Genomic DNA, 24827 nt, shown 5'->3' with positions numbered 1-24827 from the left:
ACTCAGCCACTGGCAGGGCCTGGCTGGCCAGAGCGGCCAGCTGAGTGCGGAGGGAGGCTGGACGGCTCTGGATGGGGAATCAAGGGAAAAATGGAGGTGCGTGGTAAGGGCAGCCCACGGTGGGAGGGCAGGAGAAGGCAAGAAGAGGAGTGGCTGGGAGAAGAGGCCAGCAAGAAATGCCGGAGGTGGGGATGGCTGAGGGGTCTAAAAGCCAGGCACAGTCAGCGTTAAGGAATTAGCTTTAGCTGCCCCCTGAAGCCAGCCGCAGACCCCTGTAAGATCCGTCTCCACCCAACAGCCCAGTACTGGGGGTGTAGTGGAGACCCAGGCAAACGTGCCGCTGCCCTGCGTTTGGGCTGGTGACAGGCAGGGAGGGGCACGGGGCGGGGAGGGGGGCTGGACAGCCAGGGGGAGCAGCCGGCCCCCAGGGCCAGAAGCCGAGGCCGAGGCCAGGAGGAGACAAACCCTCCCACCCCGCAAAGCAGGGGGCAACTGGGTGGCCGATGGCCAAGTCCAGCCTCTAAACGTGTTCCGCACAGCCGGCGGTGCGGGGAGAGAAAACAAAAAACCCCAACTGCATGCAGCCAAGGTTTCACAATGGAGAGATTGACATAGAAACCCTGATTTCTGGCTTCCTGGGAAGCATCAGATGACCGGGGCCTCCGGGGCCCGAGGCCCCACGTGACAGCTCTGGCTGAGCTGCTGTCCCGCAGGCAGGACGGGCCCTCCACTCACTTACAGAGCCTTCCAGGACAGATAAGGGGTTGGGGATTGAGCAACAGTGGGGGGGGAGGGGGGACGCTGGGCTGGGCCCGTGTGTGTCTGGCACTCAGGGATGGGAAATGCCCTCCATTCAAGGGACTGGGAGACGGGGGTACCCATCACGCACCCCCAAAGCTGCCAGAGTAACGCTGCCCCAAGAACCGTGCCAGGCCGGACAGCATCAAGTGTCCCCTCCTTCAGGATCCAAGCTTCATTCCAACCCCTCCCCGACCAGAGTGGGGGGCAGGAGCTGGTACAGGACCCTGGTCACTAAGGGGGACCGCCCCCCCCACAGGGCTCTACCTTCTGTTGGGAGAGGGAGCCCTCGGTTGGGGGGCCAGAACTGGGGTCCACCGGCCCTGCCACCAAGTCAAACGGCCTCTAGGGCCTCGGTTTGCCCATCTGTAAGATGCATGGCGTTGAGGGCTGAGGGACAGGGGAAATGAGACCCCAGGAAGCCTTTCAGAGGCCACGTGCTCCCGTAGACGTGGCAGGAGATGGTGACCGAGGTGTCTTTGGTCCCTGAGGTATGACTGTGCTGAGGGTCTGGCCAGAGGTTTTGTCTTCACGGGCACCGCGCTAGGACTGCCAGTGACCTTTAGGAGGGGCTCAAGGCACTGGGACGTTGCATCAGGAAGTCCCCTGGGGCTGGTTCAAAACCCCCGTCAGGGTCTTTGGCGGTGGGACCCGGGATTGCTCGGGAGCCTCTCAGCGGCTCTCACGTGACTCCCTGGGGTCTGCAAACCCCCGAGCCTGGCTCAGCCCCTCACGTCCCGGATGGACGGGCTGCCGCCTGGGGACAGGACTGCAGTAAGTCCGTGCAGCTCTGGAACCCAGGCCTTCAGACCTCTAGGCCACCGCGGTGAGGACACGAGCGGGGAAGAGCCAGCCACCAGCTCTGTCACCCTCTTGTCCCTCTCGCTGGCTGGCGCTGACTTCAGCCGGCTGCTCCCTGCCCGCGCCAGGCCCGCCCACTCTGAGGGACGCTTCCGCCCCCTGGTGGCGGAGGCTGGGGCTCCCACAGCTGCCTGGGAAAGTCCCTCCTGCTGGCTGGGGACCCCCCTCCCCCAGGGCCTGCACACCCAGGCGGGGGCTTGGCAACGTGCAGGGAGCAGGGAGCCAAGGGGGGGGAGTGCCCGGCCCGCCCCTCCCTTCTCTGGGCTGGACAGGGATAGGGACACACCTGCCCCGCGATGGGCCGAGGTGGGCCGAGACCGTTCACGTAGTCATGGGGTGCACGCCAAGGGCTTGCTTGCTGTGACGGTCGCACTGCGGAAAGAGATTCCCGAGTCAGGGCTGAGCCCACGTCACCCACGGTGACTCCAGCCTGGTCACCTCCGCACGCTCTGCAACGCGCCGGTTCCGTCCCAAGGCTGGACGGCCGGTCCCCATCCAAGGCTGGATGGGCGTCGGCCCACCAAAAGCAACAGGCGTGGCATTTCGTGAATGGGGGGGGGGCTTACAGATGTTCCCCTTTGGTGTTGGGGGCACCGACGCCGAAGGTGGGTGGGTCCTGCCCTCACGGTGCTCCGGAGGCAAAGTCCCTTCCAGTGGCTTCAGAGCCAGTACCAACCGTTATGACCCCGATTTCACAGCTGGGGGCGGTGAAGCCGAGTGGGGTTAAGCCACCTGCTCAGGCTGTCAGCTAGAAAGCGCAGGAGTGGGGACACTGCGCTGCTGGGGGGACGAAGCCCAGCCCGCCAGTGCTTTCATAAACGCTGAGCACCTACTACATGCCTGGCACCGTTCTTGGTGCTCGGAATATAGCAGGGGACAGGAAAGACAGGGTCTCTGCCGTCATGGGGTGAGCTCTCCGTCCCATCCTAGCTCTGTCATCCGACATCTCCTGACATGTTCACGGTCCCCTCGAGTCTTCTCTCTACCAGCTGAGCCCCGACTCCCATCCCCACGGCCACCAGGACCCCTCGTGGAGCCCCTCTCCCACACTAGTGGTCTCCGTCCTCTGCTCTCAGAACACTCCCCCTTTCTTTCTCTCTGGATCCCACTCCTGGGGTGGGTCGGGGGCTCAGACCAGCAGAGGTCCCTGTTCTTAGGTCCCACAGGGCAGATCCACGGGAGACTGTTTCCAAGCCTCAGTTTCCCATCTGTAAACGAGGTCTCAAACAATCAGTCGTCAAGGCCCCTCCCGGGCGGGTGTTGTGTAACCCCGATTCTGGTCTATAAATAGGTGCCCCGTGGCGCAGTGAGGGGAGTAGAGAAGCACGGCACAGCAGAGATTCCAGGCTCCACGGCCCCCCGAACCGGGTCTGCTCCCTGCTCGGCCACCTCCCCCGCAAGCTCCTTAGCCCCGAGCCTTGGACTCCTCTGCAGAATGTCCCTCCCAGCGTGAGCGTGAGGGTCAAACGAGGGCAGAGGTCACAGCCGAGGCTTGTGGAGTCCTTACTGTGGCCTGGCTGTGTCGCGGCACCCACCCTTCAATCTCCATAGCAGTTGCACTGGGAGGGAGCTGCTCCCATCCACCCAGTTTACAGGTGAGCCAGGGGCGCCCCTGCAAAAAGCCATGGGTCCAAGGTCATGCGGCCTGGCCGGGGATTCAAACCGGCTGGCTTCGGCGTCTGGACGTTTGCTCAGTGACCTCCTACACTAACGAGGATGTGCAAGTCTGCCCAGCAGCCGGCGCGGAGCAAAAGCCCCGAAAAAGCAGCAGCCACTGCTTCCTTCCTTTCAGCGACGTCACAGGAAGAGGCAACACTGGCCCAAGGGGGCCGCCACCACCCAGGTGCCTCCTGTTCGGAAAAGGACCCCACCTGCCCCGTCCAGCTCAACTTGAAGACGGGAGAAGCAATCTGCCTGCTGGGCTGAGTCCTGGGGCACCCAGGCTGCTCACCTGTTGTTGTTGCCCCCAAGAGACACGGTGGAGTCCTAACCCCTGGTGCCTGTGAGCTCATTTGCGTGTAGGTCTTTGCAGCTGCGCTCAAGCTGAGACAAGATCATACCGGATCATACCGGTGGGCCCTGCAGCCAGTGACTGCTGTCCTTATGAGAAGGCCACCTGAAGACACAGAGATCCAGGCACAGAGGTAAGGCAGCAATGTGGAGGCAGCTGCCAGCAGAGGCTGGAAGAGACGAGGAGTGATCCCTGACCCGCTGACACCTTGATTTCAGACTTCCAGCCACCAGGACTGCGAGAAAATCAACTTCCGTTTTAAGCCACCCAGTTTGTGGCAATCGGTGAAAGCAGCCCTAAGACACCAGTATCTTGCCTTTCCCCAGACAGGGCCTGCACTGCCCCAGACTCTGGCTTTGACCTCCATGTCCAGAAAACTCCCACATCCAAGTGTGGAAAGGTCAGGCCCCAAAGCTCAGCGAACTGGAGACACCCTCAACGCCCTACTCCCGATTTCTCTAACAGGAGCACACAAACTCCGGGAGACGGGCGGTGACAGGTTACTCCTGGCGAAGGCACCGTGGTCTGGCCCCTGAACGCTAACAGAGCCGGGTCCGCATCTGCCTTTCCTGACCTGGATAAATGCAGCTGCCCTGCAAGGCGGCCCTGCCACCATCCCCACTGTGCAGATAGGTGGACTGAGGGCATACAGGGCGGAGCTGGGTGGACTGAGCTTGATGTCTAGCTTTATATCCTCCCTAGGCACGTTCCTGGCCAGCAGCCTTTTCTTAGAAGAATCCTTGGAAAGAACAAGGAGCGCTCAGGACATCAGAACTCACACTGATAATGAGAAGCCCCAGGAGGGGGGAGCCTGAGACCGTGGACCGGGTTGGAGGATGTGGGAGCTTTGGAAGTGCCTTTTCAGGTGTTCTTCCAAACAGCCCCGGGAGGCAGGAATGACTAGCTCCAGTGGGGGGGGGGGGCGGGCGGGGGGGCTACGTTCTTGACTTTGTAAACAAAGCCCGAAGAGCCCAGAGGGGAGGTGGTGCGGGGTCAGCTGGGCCCTGTCAAGTCGTCTAAGGCTTCGCTCCCAGAGGAGGGGCATCCCCCCCGGACGGTGCTCGGCTCGCCATCCTCCCGCTTCTCCCAGTGCAGAAGGGATGCATCTAATGCAGGAGAAACTGTTGCGGAGATTCGCTGTAAGGTTTGGGGTGGGGAGGGGGCATCTCCTCCTAAGGGTGAGAGGTACCCCTTACCGAGGGCTCGCCCCGGGTCCCCACGGTAACCCTGACAACTGGGCTGCCTCATCCTCCACTGCAGATGGGCGTTGAGGCCACAGATCCTGTGTCACCTACCAGGCCACAGGCTGAGAGGGGCAGGGCCAGCATAGATGCAGGGGTCCCTATTCTCATCCCCGGCTTCTTCCATGGTGGGCCATGGACTGAACCCAGGGCTGCTCCTGGAGGAGGCTGGGACCCTCCCCGCCCGAAGCCTGGGCAGGTAGCACCCCCTTGCTGTCCCCCAGCCCCTGCAGGGCCAGCTAGCGTAGGCCCCGTCCCTGTCCCTGGAGCCTGCCCGCCTCTGGGCCTCGAGGGCTCCAGACTTCACCACCTCCCCTGCCCCAGACACGGCCTCCTGGCCTCACAGCCTACGGGACTCCACCCTGCCACCCAGGTGTGACCTGTCCGTCTGCCCAGAGGCTTCAGCAAAGGCCCCTAGCCAGCAGGATGGACTCCACGTTTCCAGCAATGTGTCCAAGACCTCCTGAGTCTGGGCGCGGCACCGGTCCTCCATCTCCGCTGCGTCTCCCGCTAAGCCCCTCCAGGCCCCGTCCTGCCACCCCCAGCCCCCGAGGAGACAAAGCAACCACCATTCTACAGCCTTTCTGCCTGCTTCCCACCTCCGGGCCTTTACCCAGCCTCTGCCCTCTGCCTGGATGCCCTTGCTCCCTTCCCTCCAACTAGTTTCTTTTTCAGTGATTATATTAATAGTAAAAGGCAGTAAAGAATTGTGATTCGGGGCATGGGCTCTGGAGCCAGATGGCCTGGGCTGGAAATGTGGCTTCACTAGTTGACAGCTGACCACCTGGGGCTGAGTACTTCTGTTGAATTGTGCCTCAGTTTCCTCACCTGTAAGATGAGAGTCAGAATAACACCTTCTTTCCCGGGAGACGCCAAGGCTGTAAATGTATTCAGTGACGTCAGACGCTTAGGATGGGCCTGGCACACAGTAGGTGCTCAGCAGCCTTAGCCATCATCACCAGCTGGCCTCCCGCTCTCCACTCCCAGTCCTCTGGCTCCCCCTGGGCACTGGGTCCCCACCCCAGTGATGCAGACCTTTCTCCCCTCGACCCAGCTCAGCCAACAACCCCCAGGCCGTCCTCCCTCCGTCTTGCGTTAGGATCTCGGGACGGGCCTACCTTCTCCATCAGATGCTCTCGGAGGCCGAGGCTCCTGCGAGCTGAGGTGAGAGGCAAACGCCCAGCGGACACGGACAAAGACTTTCTTCTTGACCTAACTGTAATCAGTCTCCTTGGAGCCCTCTGCTGGACGACGCCTGACCTTGGGCTTCCCTCTCTGTCCTTGTAGGATCCACTGTGAGCAAGAACCCTAAGTCAGTTTGGTGCAAATCCTCCACCCCCACGGTCAGAACCGCCCCCCCCCTCGCCGCCCCGCTGTCTCACCACCCTGGCTGGCCCTGAGCAAGGATTCGGCTGAGTGGGTCAGCAAGAATCCTCCTGCCCCAGATGTTTCCTCTTCCTACTTTCCCACCCACTGACCCCCGCCCTGCTCCTTGGCTATAAATCCCCACTTCTCCTTGTTGGAGTGAGAGTCAAGTCCAATCCCCCGCCCCGACTGCAAGACTCCAGCTGTGATTCAGAAACGCAAAGGGCTCTGAAAACTCAGATTTTTCAGGGCTCATTCGGCCACAAAACCTGACCTGACCAGAAGTGAGGTTATTTAGAGTCTCTGTCTACCCTACTTAGTGGAGATCTTGTGCAAAAACTTTCCCCAGGATGCCTCCCTGATCCCCTCTACAGGGCAGCAACAGACCGCATTATCATTCAAAAACAGTAGGAATTCCAAAGTCACATCTGGCCCTGGCGGGGTGGGGGGTGGGGGGGGGTGAGTGAGTGGGTGGGGTGGGTGGGGTGTCAGTCGGATAAAGGATGGAAGATTTGCACGGACGGCAAGATGTGTCACAGAGCTGGCAGGTATGCGGCTGAGCTGGATTCCACCGGCTTCCAAAGGTGGCCTGCAACTTACTAGGAGAATTAGAGACAGGTATCTACAGGCTCTGAAAGTGCTCGGCAAGAAGTAGTAATACCTGGAGAGTATGATCATTATCTCGCATTAACCACTGAAGGGTCAGTTTAGAGAACTACACAACCTGAAAGCTCTTTCCTACATACCGCCTAGAAATGCTGGATAAAAAAATTACACACATCTCAATGCATAACTGAGCTTGTAAGGAAGTGAGGATGATCACCAGGGGCCAGAATAATACTAGGATTATCATTAAGATAATCTTATCAGTATACTTATATTTAATATTAATTTTACTGAAGGCCAGTATAATGCTTGCAATATGCAAGAATTCAATAGGGACTGATGTTCTCAAGTGTCTTAATGTATCAAGCCCTTGTGAAAATTAATAAACAGAAACCTCATTTTAAATGGATTTGGGAGGCCAGAAGGGGGAGCTCTCAAACCCCATCACTCCTGGTCAACCACAGACCCATCAGGAAGAGACATACCTTTGCACCTCCAACAGGAAGAAGGTTACTACTTTACTAGCCAGCAGGAGGAAGGAAGAATTTCTCCTCCGCCTGGCAACAGCCCGGCCAATGAGAGACTGGGAAAATTCAGCCAATGAAAAGCCACTACACTTCAAACTCCCAGTTTCCTCCAATGGACTCTCTGTTTATAACAGCCCCTCCCAACTCCCCTTCTCTCTTATAAAAGAATGGTACTCTGGACTCACCTGTGGTTCACCACAGATTGTGCATCCTGAATTGCAATTCTTTGCCGTTCCCGAATAAAACCATTCTTGCTGGTAAAATAACAGGTGTTTTACTGCTTTCCGTCAACGCCCTGTAGCGCTTGCAGCAACCCCAACTACTGCTCTTCCCATTTCACAGATGAAGAAACTGAGCACATCTCATGCTGGTGGAGCTGGGATTCAAGCCCAAGCAGTCCAGCTCCAGAGTCTGTATTCTTAACTATTACACTCTACTAGCTGTACTCTAATTAGCATAACATTTAAGTCACAGGAAAATACCGTGAACTAAAAACCCAGACGTTAAATGAAGGTGGTGCCTTGTAGGGTAGGGAGAGAGAGGGATGTTGAGACAGAGAGGTTAAAACCAGCAGTCGGGAGATAAGACACCAGCAAGCAGGACGATGGGAGATGCAACTGACCTCTTCACCGAAAGCCAGGGGTCTCGAGGGGCTGCACCCCTAATAAATGGGTAGCCGGGAGAAAGATCTCCCCATTGACAGAGATGACAAGAAAACTTGTCTCTGACCACCTGAACTCGAGGTAGAAAAAAGCATGCACGGCTCCTGATAAACTGTAGCCAAGAGCCTACCTTCACGGGCTGCTGGGTTAGGTTGGAGAGAGCCTAAACTGATAAACGTGGCCCCAGGCGGTGACAGCCCTCGGCTGCCAGGCAGAGCAACCACAGAGATGCTCTGGAGGGATAAGCGGCACAAGCCAGGCCTCCTGGGGTTTCCACAGATAAAGCCTGGCTGGAAATAAACTCATGATCTCAAATTATGCGACCCACAGAGCAACAGCCGCTATGCGGGAAGGAGAGCAAATGCTACAGATGTCAGGATGAAATTCCTAAAACTTCAGCCACGAAACTGTTGGAAAGAGACTGTAAAATGAATTTGCTTAACCTAATCAAAGACAAAAGAAAGCATGAATAGAACAAGATGTTATAAAAGCCAGGTACCAGCTTACTGGGCACCTACCCAGGTGTAAAGGGGGATGGGACCCAGGACAAGGGAGCATCGTATGCAGAGTCTCAGCGTTGATTTCCCTGTCCTTCCCTGGTGTTCTGCAGTCAGTGCAAAAGTCCTCACTGACTCAAGTGCCTGGCGTGTCCAGGAGGGTGTCAGGCACCAGGTCTACTTCTGTTTGGGCCCCAGTGAAACCATCTGGCTCTGTACAGAATAGACAGCCTCAAGATAAATTGGAGCTACCTCGGGCTTCCCCGGTGGCGCAGCGGTTGAGAATCCGCCTGCCGATGCGGGGGATGCGGGTTCGTGCCCCGGTCCGGGAAGATCCCACGTGCCGCGGAGCGGCTGGGCCCGTGAGCCACGGCCGCTGAGCCTGCGCGTCCGGAGCCTGTGCTCCGCCAACGGGAGAGGCCACAGCAGTGAGAGGCCCGCGTACCACAAAAAAAAAAAAAAAAAAAAAAAAAAAATTGGAGCTATCTGCTACGCCATGTCTAACAGAAGCCCATCCGGGAGAAAAAAAATTCTCATGAGCTTGGTCCAGAAGATATGCACTTACCCGTCACCCCAGATCAGAGCCTGTCAAGCCAGGGCCCTGGAGGCCCTGGAGTTTTTCAGGATCTGTGAAACCCTGAAATTGTCGGCATAACTCCTGAATGGGAGTGTGTGCCTTTTGTTGGGGAGAGGAGTGTGGCTTTCATGGGCTTCTCTAAAAGGGCTGGGACCCCACCTTACGGCAGAGCCAAGGAAGGAGCATGGCCCATCTGTATGGAACGTCTGTGGTACCCAAAGATTTTGAGTGTGGAGGAGGGAACACATTACTTTTATAGTTAATACAGATGTGCCTTAATTACAGGCTGAGGTGAAATCCTCACGGGTTTTGAAGGTAACACATGAAGCTTCAGGCATCTCAAGGTTACGGGCCGCACTGGGTCCCCCTTGCAGATCACCTGAGGATGCCCCCCTCCACCTTCCCTGCAGTTAGGAAAGCCTGAGGGTCCTGCTCCGGCTTGGATCAAGCCTTGGATCAAGCCAGGATGCTGCTCGCCACATCACACAGGGAGCCCTTTATGAGGGCACCTAGGAGGACCGTCCCTTGGGTTTCATTCCCAGGAAAAGCTGTGTTTTCATCTTAAGGGCATTATGGATCTAGTGAGTGATCCTCTTTCCCTCTTTGCTTTTGTTGCCAGGAAGCTCTGAGTAAAAAACACCAGTCCATATCTCACACAGGTACTAGATCTCCTAGCATGTTTTGTTTCTGTTTTTAAAAATCCAGGAACATCTTGATAATGATTATAGCAATAAGACAACCACAGTCATTACATTATAAGCACCTCCTAATAGCCAAGCACAGGCCTGAAGGGTCTACCATGCGATCATACAGTCCCAATACCCTCTCACACAGGTACCACCATTCCTGCCTCTGCAGACAGGGCTAATGAAGCTGCAGGAGGGGTGCTGATGTTCCCGTGGCACCTGGAGGGTGAGATCGGAGCAGTGGAGCCTCAGACAGGGCATTTCCCCTGGCAGCCTGCATAGCAGGGTAGCAGCAGCAATCAGGCTCCGCTGTCTCGGGAGGGGCTGGGGGCCGGGGTGGACGGGGGGTGGGGGGAGCAGGAGACTGGAGGATTCCACCCCTAGAGGTGTCTGGAGGGAAGGGACCCAGGACCCTGGAGTCCTGGACCCTCCAGCCCTCCGTTACTGTCCCCTCCTTACACACCTGAGTCTGCAGTTCCTACACTTTCCTGGCCGTGAATGTGGTTTAAGTTTGGTAACTGACACGAGCAGCTAAGAAAGAGCACTTAACAAAACCTACCTGGCCCTCCTCGCCTACAAGAAAGGCCGGTCAATACATTAAACGCAGGGGGAAGTAAGAGAAGGGGATTCTCAAGAAAGGGTGCTGGGTGACCTGGCTCTGACGCTGCTTCCCAGGCCCTCTGCACCCCACTCTCTCCCACAGGAGGCCAGGCCCAAAGGCCCCCGGAGTTCATGTGGCCCAGCTGTCCATTTTACAGACAGAAAGACGGAGGCCGGGAGCAGGGGTGGGACACGCAGGGTCACACACAGAGCAGGACTGTCCTAATGTGTGGCGAAAAGAGCAAATACTGAGGTCCTACTGGGTGCTGGGCCCCCCGCTCCCTCCCTCCCTCCTGGGGCAGCCAGGTCAGAATTTCCACCCACATCTTTCTCAGGAGGAAACTGAGGTTCTAAGGGAACTGACCTTCCCTGTGGCGCGGCAGGTGAGTGGAAGCGCTGAGACGGAGCCCAGCTCTGACCCGGAGGGCCCACACTACACGCTGTCACTCCGGGGGGGCCCCTCTCCCCCCCCTATCAAGTCATTAGTGATCGTGAGCACCTACTGCAGGCCCGAACCTGTCCCCAGAGGAGGCCACGTTTCCCCTTCCCTGGAGAGTCGCAGGAGGCCAGGAACAGAGGAGGCAATGGGTGGAGGGTTATGGGAACCCCGAGGACACCAATTGCCTTGGGCAGCTCCGAAGTGCCTCCGGAGGCAGTGACCTTTCAAACAAGTCTGGAAGGACGGCCTCGCCCAGCAGGGCCGGGGCGGGGTGCAGACCTGGTGGCAGGAATCGGACGGACCGCGGCATCGATGAGGACGCGGGCTGAGCCTTCAATAGAGGACAGGCCCTGCACTCAGCGGCCCTCGGGAGACTCTGGGCTCTGGAGGGGACGGTCAGGGCAAAGGCAGGAGGTGGCCCTCTGGCCTCCCCTTCTCTCCTCAGCACTCCTCACCCCCCTGCAGCTGCAGGCCCCAGACCTGCCCGGGGCATCTGGGCGGGGAGCGTCTGCGCTCAGACGGGCCAGGTGTCTCTCCAGGCCGAAGGGGAGGGCATCACAGAAGGAGGGCAGAGCACACACAGAGCAGAGGCGGGAGATGCAGCCCCGGGAGGCGAGAGCCAGAGCTCCAGGGGCTGTGAAGGGTGTGAGGCCACCAGGCAGGGGGCCCCAAAGGCTGGGAGGACAGTGGGTGCCACGATGCCGCCTCGGGGTGCGTGAGGGGCTCTGGGGGGAAAGGTTTCAGGAAGACCCCGTGATGGGTCCGAGCTGCCGCCCAGGGATTTTAGTGTGGCCACCCAGCTCACGCCCAGAGATTGGACACTTAGATACGGGCCTGAGCTTAGGGTTCCGCCCCGAGTTCCCACTTTGCTTTTCCAGGGGCTCTGCCTCTCCCGGGGCACTTCGAGTTGAGGCTGAGAAAAGCCAGTGGCCTCCGCCCCAGACGCCTTCTAAGTCACGGAGGGTGCTGCCCTGCTCGCTACGTCCTTCTTGCTGGTGACCTGGGACAGGAGCTGCCCCTCCTCCTTTCCCCCACTCATTAGGCTCCCCCAGCCCCATTTCTGGGATCTGTAAGTAACGACTCTTGTGACTTTGCTTTCTGTGTGCGAGTGTATTGAAACTGCGCCTTCAGGGGTCCGGGGGCACGGCTGGATGCCATCTAGCCGCGCTTGGGCTCGGGGAGGGGACTCCCTGCAGGCCCGTAAGTCGCCCAAGTGTCAGGGCCTGGGCAGATCAATGGCCCGACAGGGCCAGGGCCAGGGCCAGGAGCGGGCACGGGGACACAGCGTCCTGGCACCTATTCTCCCTGGAGCCCCCCTCTGGGGCGCTGGGCGTGGGAGGGCGGCCCTGCCCAGCCCCCGGCCTGACGCCCAGGCGGCTCAGGTCTCAGCAGTTTCTGGCTCTGAGTCATGGAGGCCTGGGCTCTTTCTCTGTGGTTCCTGGTGTGGGCGGCAGATGCGGGGCGGACTGAGGTGAGCAGTCTGCCTGGGAGCCGAGGCCGCCGTCTCCACTGTAAAGCTGCATGGGGCCTCCTGCACTGGCTGGGCCCCCGGGATTTCCCCAGACTCGGGGGCAGGTGACAGGAGCGGGGTTTCCTGGGCTTGGCCGCAGGGACGAGACGGAGGGTAAGCAGTCAGTCACAAGCTCCCAGCCCCTTCCAGGGAGGCCATCAGCTCATGGGTTGTCCGAAGGGAGAGGAAAGGGAGCCAAGAGCCTTCCTGAAGCCTCCCAAACAAATGAAAGCAGAGGTCGACTTCTTGGTGGAAGGTGCAGTCCTTGGAGGCCAGGCCCCGTTCACGTCCACATGCTTGCCCTTGTCCCACTGTCTGGGATAACCTTTCCCTAAGCCTGCTTTGCATGGCCAACTCCTATTCATCCTGCAAAACCCTGCTCAGGGTGACGTCACCCACCTAAGCCTTCTCCACAAGCCCCACCCGACCACACATACCCGTGCATTTGGAGGACAGCACTGCCCAGGCCACCTGCTGCAGTGGCACTTTCCCCCAGGAGGCTCAGAGAGTGAGATCCCTCACTATTAAGGACACGCTCCTGTCTCTTTCCTTAGCTGGCTCCTGCGGTCCTAACCTGGCTAGCAGCTTAGTACTCCCCTCGGCCCCAGGCCGGTCTGCACAACATTCCTGGGTGGGGTGGGCCTCGGCAGCCCCCTTCCCTGAGGACACAGGGACTGAGAGGGCCACACAATTTGCTTGCCAAAGGCCATGTGCACTTTTTCTCCAGGAAGTATTTCACGTGAATCTAATATGTACCAGGCCCTGAGCTAAGCGCTGGATTTGAACCTGACCTTGGCCAAAGCTTCTACCCTGTGGCAGCCTCAGTGTCTGTCTGGCCCCATAACTGCTCTGGAAGCAAGCTAGAATGTGGGGGAGGGAGGGGGCTGTCCTTATTTTTCCAGCGGGGGACAGAGGCCCACACTGGGCACACGTGCAGGCCCCTGGGGGCCACACCCCTCTCCGCCTTCTCTGTCCACCTTGCCCACCCAGCTGAAAGCCACAGGGAGCGGGGGCCCCTCACCCTCTCCTGGTGAAGCAAAGGGAAGAGAATGGCGGGCCCTGGCTGGGGCCTCTCCCTCCCGCCTCCTCCCCTCTCGCCCACCTACCGCCTACAGCACCCGTCAGAGCCCACTGTATTAGCACACGTGCAGGGAGGAAACCCGTCTGAGCTCGGCGACAACCCCCTACACCTCGCCCCGCACCAAGGCCTGCAGCCCACAGACCAAGGTGATGGCCGGTGACCTTGACCATCAGCACGGAGGCCTCCTCCCTTCGCTGGCTGGCTCTTCTGCGCACCTTCAGGTAAAGCAGAGGACACCTTACCTGCACGGGGGCTGCCCCCTCTGTGGCTCGGTGGGCAGCTGTGCTCCCCCCGTGCCTGAGTCCTCAGCTGGCCCGGCCAGAGCATTCTGCGTCGGCTCCGTCCCCGACCGGCCCGCTTTGTCCCTGCCACCCCCAAGGCCTGCTGCCCACACTCCCTCGGGGCCAGTCCTGGGGCCGTCCACGTCGACCTCCTCTTGGCTGCTTGAAGTTCTTTCCGGTCGGTCTTGTGAAATCAAACTCATTTCCCATTTCTGTGGGTTCTCCTCAGAGCCCTGTCCCCAAGGTGCCTCCCGGGCTTGTGTCTTGTCCCCCTAACCTGCCACCCTGGGCGAAGCTCTAACCACAGATGACAGGAATCGTGAACTCGGCGAATCTTCAAGGGGCGGACCTGACACTTAGTTATAAGAAGGGTGCTCATTTGGTCTAAGATGTCAGGTTCTAATCCCCATTCTACGGATGACAAAAGAGAGGCCCCAAGGCTCAGCGACAAGCAAGGGCTGCAGGAGAGGCCAGCTGGTCCCAGTTGGGCTCTGGGGACAAACACACCTGGATCTGAAGCGCCGCTTGGTCACTCCCTGTACTTGGCCTCAGTTTCCCCACTCTGTAAAGTGGGGACACAGCAGTGCGAGTCCCATAGGGTCCCTATAGGGGTAAGTGTCGCCTGGGCTCCTTAGCGCACAGTGCCTCCCCCGAGCCCCCAAAGGCTGGTGGGTGGGCCCTCAGGGGATGCAGCCCTTGTGATTCTAACAGGAGCACCCCTCCCCCCATCCCTCAGGATCTGGTCCAGACCCTCTCCTTGCAGGATCTCTCACCATCCTCACCTCGCCGTCATCCAGGTCTCCAGCCAAAGAACACTCCCCAGTCCCAGCACACCGGCCTCCCTAGCAACCCACCCCGCTCCCGCCCCCTGCCCTCGGGCTTCCCACCATGGCGGCTCCATCACACCATGGGTCTAAGTCCCAGCAGCCTCCCCCATCAGACCGTGCAGGCTCCGTCTGATGGAGAAGGACTACCTCTCTATCAGACTGAGTGTTCCAGCAGCACGGGCTCTGTCTTTAGGGCTCAGCACAAGGCTCTCAGCACCCCTGCAGAGTCACTGAACGAACTTGAGAAAACTGGAAAAACACAGCAAAGTTGGAAGAGGAAACAAACCACCAGAGAAAGTTCTTCCTACCATCTTGGTGCATTTCCCTCCAGCCTTTCTCCGCGCCGGTTGTGTGAGTGTCTGTCGCACACCCCCGGAGCACCCCATGAACGCAAGCCTGCCGCCTGCCCGCTTCTCTTCCACGAAGAAATGCTGGGTTTGCAGAACGGACGTGAGGCCCGACACAGGGGCTGAGTCGCTTGGGGTCATGCAGCTCCCAAAGGAGGGGCCCAGCCCTCCCGACCCCCAGGGCTCAGCATCCCCTGCCCCACAAGAGTCTCAGCCCCAGAAGTCCTTATTTCCCGCCGTCTCGCTGAACGTCCATCATCTGTGAAGACCAGGAAAACGGGGGTCCCTCACAGAAACAGAGCGAGCTCACACATGGAGCACACCTTACAGGTTTGCGGCCACCCCTTACCACACGTTCCTGAAACCCCAGCCCAGACCTCATGTCCGACATTCTCTCTCGTTCCTCAGACGTTCTTGGGGTTCCACTCTGTGCCAACCCCGAGCTGAGCCCTGGGACCCAGAGATGAATCCAGCAGAATTCCGCCCTTGGAGCCCCAGGCTGGAGGGGAGGAGACTGAGGAGCAGATCCAGTGCTGGATCGAAGATACGAGCAAAGATTCCAGGGTAAGGGGGCACGGGAGGGGAGCCTACCCACCCTGCCTGGGGTGGACGCAGGACAGCCAGGAGGGCTTCCTGGAAGAGGAGGGTATCTTCCAGCAGGGGCTTGAAGAACCAACAAAAGCCCCCAGTGAAGAAGGGAAGAAAAGGATTCCAGACAGAGGAACAGCAGGAGGAGGGTCCAGAGGAGGGAAAGGGGGACAGCAAAAGCAGGAATCTGAGATGACCTGCAGGCAGTGAGGGGGCAGATGACCCAGGCCACCCACAGGACTGCCTCTCACAGCTGTGGGCAGCGAGTGCGGCTCCAGAGGCCAGTTCCCTTCAGAACCAAGCTTGGCGAAAACTTCCACCTTCAACCGTCAGATCTGCAAGGGCCCCGGGGCAGTGGTTCTGGGTCACTTCCCGGAAGAACCAACCTCAAGGCCTGCGGGGATCTCTCTGGAAACCAGACCTGTCCCAAAGGCCAATCGACGTCCGTCAGGCCAATGTAAAGATGTGACGGAGAACAAGGACACAGGTGTGATCCTCACTTTTGAAAGCAGATTCTACCCCCCATTCACAAATCGGAGACCAAGCCACCAGAGGTCACGGAGCACGCCAGCAAGCAGTAAGTGGGCTCGGGAGCAGAAGCCAGCCCTCTCCGGCTCCGAGGGCGCCCCCAACCACGGCCTAAGTGTCCGCCGTTGGTCCCCAGGGCCTGCAACGCTGGCCCCTGGCCAGTGCACCCAGAATACATTTTATGAATGAGTGAACAAAAGAATCCGAAAGCCCTGTCCTTCTGCCCACGCCTCCAGCAGCAGGAAGGAGCCACCTGCTTCTGTTTTTTTGTTGTCGCTGTCACTCTGCAAATCAAAAGCACGAACCTGAAGTCACAGCTGTGTCACTTCGGGGCGGGCAGAGCCCCCCGCCCCTGACCCCGGACTAGAACAGAGTCCGGCACCTCGGCGGAGGGGTCAGACAGCTGAGGACCAAATCTCCGCTCGGCCACTTAGAGCATGAGACTGGACCCGCCGCGCCCCTGCTCTGAGCCTCGGTGTGTCCATCACTAAACGGAGGTGCTGCGGACCTGCCCTGCTGGGTGGGTGCAGTGAGGACTAAGGAGCCAGGACCCCGCAAGGGTGGGTGCCGGGGGGACCCCGTCCCTCTGGCCTCCTCTGCCTGTGACCTTGTCCGCTGAATGAGCTCTGAACCCCTCAGCACTAACCAGGCTGGATGTCCTGGCCCTGTGTGCAGCCGAATGGCTTACATATTATGAGGCGTCCACGTGACGTGGATGGGGAGGGGCTGAGGAGGGCGCGGGCAGGTGGCTCACCGGGCTCCCGCGTGACTCAGCGGGACTCGTCGAGGCTGCACGTCCGGGGTGGGAGCTGCCCCCAGCTGTACGCTGTGCAGGGAAGCCCGGCTGCCGGCATCTCTGATAAATATTTTATCACTGCTCACAGGGTAGGCGGGCCCCAGGAAGGTGCCTGCAGCCTCTGATCCCACAGAGCACCCCTTCCTGCCCAGACAGAAGGAAGTGGCTGGGTGGGGTGCCGGTGGGGTCAGGAGCCCAGATAGCTAGCTCATTCCTGCCCTGCTGTCACTTCAGGTCAGCTCAGCCCAGCAAATGCCCCTGAGCCTCAGCCGCAATCTGCCTTGCACTGTGCTGGGTGCTGGGCTCCACTCTGCCCTGGACAGCTCCCAGGCTCCTTTGCACTGCCCCCAGAACACCAGCACTCTGCACCTTGGCCTGGTCAGACACCCCTTCCTGTTGGCCCAGAGCACTGCCACCTCCTCCAGGAAGTATTCCTGGCTTTTTTCTTCCCACTGTGTGACCTGGAGCAGGCCCATCACACTCTCTGAGGCTGTTTCTAAAATGGGGCTGGTGGTCCCCACTCATGGGGGACCAGACGTGACTGTATAAACAAAGGATCTCCTAGCTCCTTGCCCACATGGACTCATTCTTTTTGGAGGGACCTGAACATTTGGAATCAAATCAATGGATATTATAGGGCATGTCTAGGGGTGGGACACAGGAATGTATAGAGCCTGGCTCCTACTTGCAGGACTCCACAATTTAACTGTGGAGATAGGACCTAAATAATAATCATAGTAGTAATAATAATAATAACAGCAACAGTAATAACAGCTACCACATTTCAAGACCCCACTACTGCCAGATAATTGACATCACATCCCCTTGTCTACTCCTCCCAGCAGCCCTGCGATGTGAGGTTCCTACCCTCATTTCACAGCACGGCAGGAACCCGAGACTCAGAGAGGGGCAGGACCCTGCCTGAGGTCACACAGCTTGGTGGGGCTGACCAGCTGTCCTGCTGGATCTCTGGGGTGTGCCCTCGGGGTCAACACCTGCTTTTCACATCACCGTCCATGTGGGGGCTCCACTGAGAGGGGGATGGTCCAAGTCACATTATGAAGATGCACAGGATACAGTGCAGCCAGTAAAAAATCGTCACTGCTCTTTAGGAGCTACTGGACTATTGAGGGAACAGGGGAAATGCTAGTAGTATTGCAGTAAGTGAAAAGGAACAGGATACAGAGCTGCGTGTGGTGTGATGACATCCTGTAAAAATAGTTCTACATCAAGATGTATTGATTCGAAAAAGACTGGAAATGATACACAAAATGATAATGTTCAGAGGCTGAGGTTACAGGTAAAATCGGAGCCTATTTTCCAGACTTTGTACAACATGGCCATGTTGGTTTTATAATTTAAAATTTTCCTTAGAAATAGGACTGGGGGGCTTCCCTGGTGGCGCAGTGGTTAAGAATCCGCCTGCCAACGCAGGGGACACAGTTCGATCCCTGGTCCGGGAAGATCCCACATGCCGTGGAGCAACTAAGGCCATGCGCCACAACTACTGAGCCTGCTGTGTACTCTAGAGCCTGCGAGCCACAAGTACTGAAGCCTGTGCACCTAGAGCCCGTGCTCCGCAACAAGAGAAGCCACTGCAAGGAGAAGCCCGCGCACCGCAACGAAGAGCAGCCCCCGCTCGCTGCAACTAGAGAGAGCCCACGTGCAGCAAGGGAAGATACAACGCAGCCAAAAACAAAAATAAATAAAATAAATAAATTTTTTTTAAAAAGAGGTAGGATTGGTTCACCACAGGGATTTATTGAGCACCTAGTGTCTGCCTTCCCTTGCTGAGAGTTTTCTCCTCTCTCAGCCTCAGATTTAGTCAGTGGGAGGAATGAGGTGGACACCACTGTAAGTCACGAAGAACTTGAGGCCACCGTCCCCATCTCTCCATGGTTGGGCCTGTCAGCAGCTCAAACCCAGCACAGCCAAAGCCAGGCTCAGCATGTTCTCCACATTAAGTCAACTGTACCAAGGATCACCACCACCACCACCACCTACTCAAGTCCTAGAATAACAATCACAGGGGCTCACGAGGTAATGAGCTCCCTGTCATGGGAATAACCAAGCAAGGAGCGTCATGCCTCTCCACGAAGATGTGGCCTCAATGGCTGTCTTTCAGTCCATCTTAATGAGACCCAAAGTCTTACCAGCTGTGTGACACTGGACAAGATACCGACCTCTCTGTGCCTTGCCCTCCTCATCTCTACAATGGGCTCATACAATGACCTCATACGGCCTTAGAGGGTTAACTGAGAGCAAATATGTAAGATGCCTTCCAGGTGCCTGTCCAGGACTATTTTTATTTCACAGGTTTACCTACCCACTTGTGGGAGCTAAGTGGGACAGAAATAAAAATTCCTACTTCACAGATTTGAAAACTGAAGCACAGAGAGTAACTCCCCTCAGACTCAAAGGGGTGTAAGTGACTCCAAGAGGATTGTTTTTGCTGGAGAAACTGCTTTGGCAACACAAAGAAGGCCTTTAGCCAGCCCAGCTGATGGCACAGAAAGCAAAACCTTAAGAACCTTCCAGAAAGTGAGCAGGACTTCTGCTGGGGTCAGAGGAGCCCACGGTGGCAGCTCCCGGCAGTGAGGCATCTTGGTGACACTCCCTCACCTTAAGGCATGTAGCATCGTGGAAAGTGGGCGCGCACATCTCATGCCAGAGACCCTGGGGTTTGGGACCCAGCCCTGCTCCTTGCTGCCCTGTGTCTCTGGGCAGCCCTTGGCCTCTCCAAGCCTCAGTTTGCCCATCTGTTAACTGGGCATGGCCACGATCACCTTCTGGGCTGCTGGGAGGAGTAAATGGGACGGTGCCTGGGGAAGACTTCACACAGGGCCTGGCACACAGTAGGTGCTCAGGGAATGGCTGTCCCCTGCTTCCTTCCAGAGGTAAACCCAGGCTTTGGAGTCAGAACCGAGGAGAGCAATACTCCCCGCTGCAATGAACTACATAGATTGTCCTGAAAATCTTTTCAGAAAGGGGCTGGCCCTGGCCCCTCCCCACTTGCACCTGGGTGTAGTACGTGGTAATGCAGTAGCAAATGTCACCTCTGTCCTCTCTGCTCTCCCTAGAGGGTACAGATGGGCGCCAGCATCACCTGAGGGCCTCCTTGTGCACCGAGGGGCCCTGTACATGGCTTCACCCACAGTCATCACGTGACCCCACAAGTGAGTTTCCAACAACAACATTAACACTAATACTGATAAGAACTCCAGGGCCGGTGCCAGGCCAGCCTGACCGTAAGCCACAGTCACTGCAAGACCACATGTCACTGCACGACCTCTCTGGCACACCAACACAGGGCACTGTCCTTCTGGAAACCTTCCGTGAAGCCACGCTGTCCTCACAAGCACACAACGTGGTAGGTGCTACGATAATCACCACGTCACAGATGAAGAAAGCGAGGTGCACGGAGACGCTTGGTGACTTGCCAACATCACACAGCTGGTGAGAGGTGGGGCTGAGATTCGAACCCAAATAGCCTGGCTCCAGAACCCAGGTCTTAATCATCTAAGTGTGTTTTCCAATCCACTCTATGCAAATGAGAGCACCGAAGCTCAGCAGGTGGACCTGACTCTGGGGTCTCCAGCCTTTGCGGCCCCTCCCTGGCCCCTGCTGGCTCCCCTTCCAGGCCACCCAGAGTCCAGGGTCTGAGGTCAGAGCCAAGTCCTCGAGGCAGTGGCACCCGGGCTGCTCCCCTGAGACATCTGGATTCCTGAGCCACTCGAACTCTGCTCACACAGAGTTTCAAAGTCTCTGTAAGTCTCTGTGCCTCTAGGTGCTCCCCCACTGAGGTTCGATTTTGAGACATAAAAGAGGGATGTGGTTAAGAGAAAAAAAAAAAAGGTTATACTGTCACCAGGAAGTCACCTCCTTGCCCCACTCTCCCACGCTTTCATCACAGCCCATGGTCCTAATTCATACCTCCCGACCCTAGCTCTGGTCCTTCTCAGCATCCGTACCCCTGAGGGCCACCTGGACTACGGGGTGAGTCCCGCAGCAGGACGTCCTGACCCCGCTTTTGGCCCGGAGGACCACCGACAGCACGTCTGACCCAATAGTTCCCCATCCAGGTTGCTTCTGTGGCCTCCCCCTTTCTGCGTGGGTCCCTCGGCCTCCCTGGGGACACTTGCCACCCTCCAGGCCTGAAGAAGGCCTGGGGGAACGAGTGAGTGAGTGAGTGAGTGAATGAATGAATGACTTTTCCCGTTCCTCTCTGGGAGTCGCGAGAGCTCTGCTCTCCTTACGGATGTCCCAGAAGATGATTCTGTTCACGTCCATGAACGTCCACAATTTGGGGAACCTGGTGAGCCTCTCCAGAATCTGCCAGGAGTCGCCCGTGGACCAGGGCGTTGTCTCCCAGCGCCTGCCTTGAGCGAGGGAGCTGGCACCGTGGCACGGGCGCGAAGCCGGATGCCATAAAATGCCGCCTGAGGCTGCGAGGCAGTTCCGCGGGGCCATCCTCAGGCCTTTTAAGCCACCCCTTAGAAACAAAAAATCCATCAGCTAACAAACGTTTCTGCACAGACCACTTTCCCTGCTGATGAGAAATTAAGTTCACGTGCCTGTCCCCACCACCAGAGAGTTAAAACAGCAGAGACACGCGGAGTGCCAGCCGCTCTCAAAACGGGTACCCACCCCCACCGCCAGTCTGCGGTGAGCTTGTGATATGTCAGGCGTTGTGCCTCTTTGGATCCTGACTACCCACAAGGAGTTCGTAATATTAAGATTCCCCGTCTTCAGATAAGGAAACTGAGGCCCAGAGAAGCAGTGACTTGCCCAGGGCCACAAAGCCAGCCGGTGGTGGATGCTGACCCAGGTGCTAACCCAGGTCAGCTTGATTTATAGCCCTCACCCAGCCCTTACCGCCATTTAAACAAATGGCTCAGAATCCCAGACCGTCTGGCAGGAAAGACCCCAGGGAGGCCCTAATCTCCTCTGACTGACGGGGACGTGGGCTCAGAGAGGGGAAGTGGCTTGCCCAGGGACACAGCAGGGCCATGCCCCCAGGATGGACTCCTCTTGGGTCCGCTCCACTGCCTGCCAGCCAGAGAGAGCTAATGTGACCTTGGCCGATCACCCAATGCCACCACCCAGCGGCACTCACGCTTGAATGTGCACCAGAAGCGGGCGGGAGTTGTAAAATGCAGATTCCTGGTGCCCCATCAGAGGTCAGGATAGGAGTCCAGGAATCTGCATTTTATCAAGCCCTGTCATTAAAGAGGACAGTCTGGTGGTCCCAGGCTCTTCTCCCAGAGCCCCCAGTTTACCCCTCCAGGGAGGGTCTTGGGTTGGGCCTGGTGCAGCAGGTCTGAGAGGCCACAGAGAGCTCGCCCTCCTGCTCCAGGTGCAGTCCAGCGAACGGCCTTTGGGATCCCTGGGAACTCAGGCACGGCCACGCTCTCGCCAAGAGCATCGCTAATCACCTGGACACGCTGGGTTCTCACAGCAGCTGCACACAGCTCTCAGGGCTGCCCCGAGCCAGAGCCACGGATGGGGAAATGGAGCTCGCCCTCAGGAAGTGGCCTCGCCGAGCAGGGCTGAGACCACACCCTGTGACCTTCGGGCCAGGGACCCTCCCCCAGCCCAGCAAGTTCTCCCCTACCTTGGCTCCATCGGAGAAAATCTTAGAAAGCGTCAGGCGCTGCTCATGTGAACGGGGTCTCGTGCATGATGAGGCTGTGCCAGAGACCCGGACCCCGGCCCGGGCAGACCTGCCCCGTGTACCACCTCTCAAGGGATGGGAGGGGCTCACCAGGTTGAGGGCAGGAACCTCTACAGGCTCCGTCTCCGCCCTCAGATGTACCTGCTGCCCCAGACGCACCCGCACAGCTCTGCAGGGCCAGCTCCCTGCAGGACGGTGGCGGGTGGCCCAGGCCAGAGGCCAGAGGGGTGGGGCCGCACGCCGAGCCAGGACGGGGCTCAGAAAGGAGGTGTCTCCCTTCTGACCATCTTTGTTTGCTCTATTAAGGGGGGGCAGTGGAAAGACAGGGGGTAGCTGCGATGGGGAGGGGCAGTGTCGGGCGGGGGAAGATCAGGAAACAAGGCAGCTGGACAAGCGGCCGGACGGACACGCAGAGACCCACCCACGGAGACAAACTCAGAGACAGAGAAGAGAAGCGGGGGCGGGGCGTGGGCGAGAGAGAGACTGCGAGAGAGGATGCGCTCCGGTGGGAGGGGCTGGACCCCCAACCAAGGGGAAGGCCCGACCCCCGCCCAACCCACGTCCCCGCACTCGGCGGGGACACGCGCGCGCGCGCGCGCGCACACGCCACTCCGCCGGCGCCGCCCGGGCCCCCGCCCTCCGAGGGGCGCGCGTGCCGCCCCCTGCCCCCCCGGACCCCTCCCCCGGCGGGGCCTCCGGGACCCGTCCCCGCCACTCACCTTGGTCCCCGCGCCACCTCCGCCGCCGCTGCCACCGCGCAGAGCCGGAGCCCGGGGCCGGGGGAGGGGGCCGCGGAGGCCCCGCCCCGCCCCGCCCCCCGGGCCCGCGTAGGGCGCCCGACGCGGCCGGAGCCAGCGGACTCCTGGGCTGCTGGAGACGCGCGGCAGGCAGCCACCTGGGTCGCGGCTACGCCCACCCACCGGGGCCCGCCCGAGCTGGGAGCCGGGGGCCGGGGACGCCCTCCCGGGATCCCCCCCCACCACGGGCGCACTGCGCAGGCTGTGGGCGGTGCCCGCCGGGGAAGGGGGTGTCCCCGGCCACCCTGGCGGCCCAGATCGGCTCTCCGGCCAGTAACGCCTTCCTCCGCGGCCCTCTAACGCCCACGGAGCACCCCTTCCCCAAGCCCCAGCCTGTGGGGCTCGCCGGTAGCCCGGAGGAGAAACCAGACACTCGGATTCAGTCCCTGCCCTGGGGCTTGGGGTCTTGAGGGAGGCCGAGGGGGTCAGGGATGGGACAAAGAAACGCTTCCAGCATCTAAATATCCCAGGCAGGGCCATGGTTGTCAAAGGATGGCCCGACTGCTCCGTGGGCAGCACCCTGGAACTCGGTAGGATGGAAAATTTCGGGCCTCACCCCAGACCTACAGAAACTGGGGATGGGGCCTAGGAATCTGGGTTTTTAACAAGCCCTCCTGGTGATTCCCAAGCTCCCGTGAAGTTTGAGAAGTTCTGCTCTGGTGGAAATAGCCCACACCCCATGCCCCACACCCATAGTAGGATGTAAGTTCCCTGAGGGGTGGCATTTGTCTCTTTTCTTCCCCCAGGGGGTCCCCAGTGGTTAAGACAGTGCCTGTTGAAAGAACGCGTGGATGAATGGCCCCGCGGTGAGCAGCGCTGGTCACTTCTCACTTGCGGCACCCGCTGCCCCCCGGATCCGTCCGCTGCTGGCTCTGCGCCGACCCTGGTGGGCTGCCTCCCCCACTGGTGCCTGGCTGGGTCTGGCCAACGGGGGCAACAGCTGGAGATCAGAGGGAGAGAGGATGGGGCATGTCCTCCCACTGCCATGTGCTGTACACTGACACTGCCGGTGCCCCTGAAGCCGCATCCAGCCTCTGTCCCCCGACACCGAATTAAATCTCACAGACAGAGTCTTGGGTGAAGTAGAAAAGAACAGCTTTATTGCTTTGCCAGGCAAGGGGGGCCAAGCGGGCTCCTGCCCTCAAAAGTGTGTGTCCCACCTTGGAGAGGGTAGTGAGGAGTTTTATAGTAATGGTTCAAAGAGGGCTCCCCACCTGTCATGCAGGAGACCGGGGTTCGATTTCCCGACGGGGAGCCAAAGGGAAGGGATGGGAGACGAGGGAGAAACAAACGGTCAGGAAAAACAATAGGGCAGCCTTGGGGCAAGGTCCCGGGTCCCCATCAACGTATACATACAACAATATCTTTGAGCTGTTTTGCAGATACTGAAACCCCCTCCAGGTGGGAAAAGTGAACAATTGACCAAGGTATGCTACCCACAAGCACGTAGACCCCAGGCCAGTTGGAACCTGAAGGTTGGTGATGCTGAGTCCTACTTACCTCACCACCAACCAATCAGAAGAATGTC

The 24827-nt window shown here is 58.8% G+C and overlaps 1 protein-coding gene across 15 annotated transcripts in view; it reads right to left on the bottom strand.

Annotated features, from left to right (window-relative positions):
• Positions 1–23300, bottom strand: part of PRR5 (proline rich 5) — a 53708-nt gene extending 30408 nt beyond the window's left edge. The window contains exons 1-5 of one of the 15 annotated variants that reach the window (XM_067010402.1): positions 23222–23280; positions 6030–6204; positions 5740–5789; positions 3611–3775; positions 1946–2031 (exon numbers count right to left, since the gene is read on the bottom strand). Coding sequence is in view for 2 of the 15 variants with exons in the window: in XM_067010413.1 (XP_066866514.1) it covers positions 22443–22453 (11 nt within the window). In the remaining 13 variants the exon portion in view is untranslated. Of the gene's footprint in view, positions 1–1945; positions 2032–3610; positions 3776–5739; positions 5790–6029; positions 6205–7594; positions 8699–22442; positions 23114–23221 lie in introns of those variants that run through there. The other 14 variants (XM_067010404.1, XM_067010401.1, XM_067010408.1 and 11 more) reach the window with 14 other exon arrangements.
• Between the last annotated feature and the right edge of the window lie 1527 nt (positions 23301–24827).

This window comes from Kogia breviceps, chromosome 12 (genome assembly GCF_026419965.1).
Source record: "Kogia breviceps isolate mKogBre1 chromosome 12, mKogBre1 haplotype 1, whole genome shotgun sequence".
Classification (NCBI taxonomy): domain Eukaryota; kingdom Metazoa; phylum Chordata; class Mammalia; order Artiodactyla; family Physeteridae; genus Kogia; species Kogia breviceps.
Note: the sequence above shows the minus strand (reverse complement) of the source record. Positions and strands in the feature narration are given on the sequence as shown.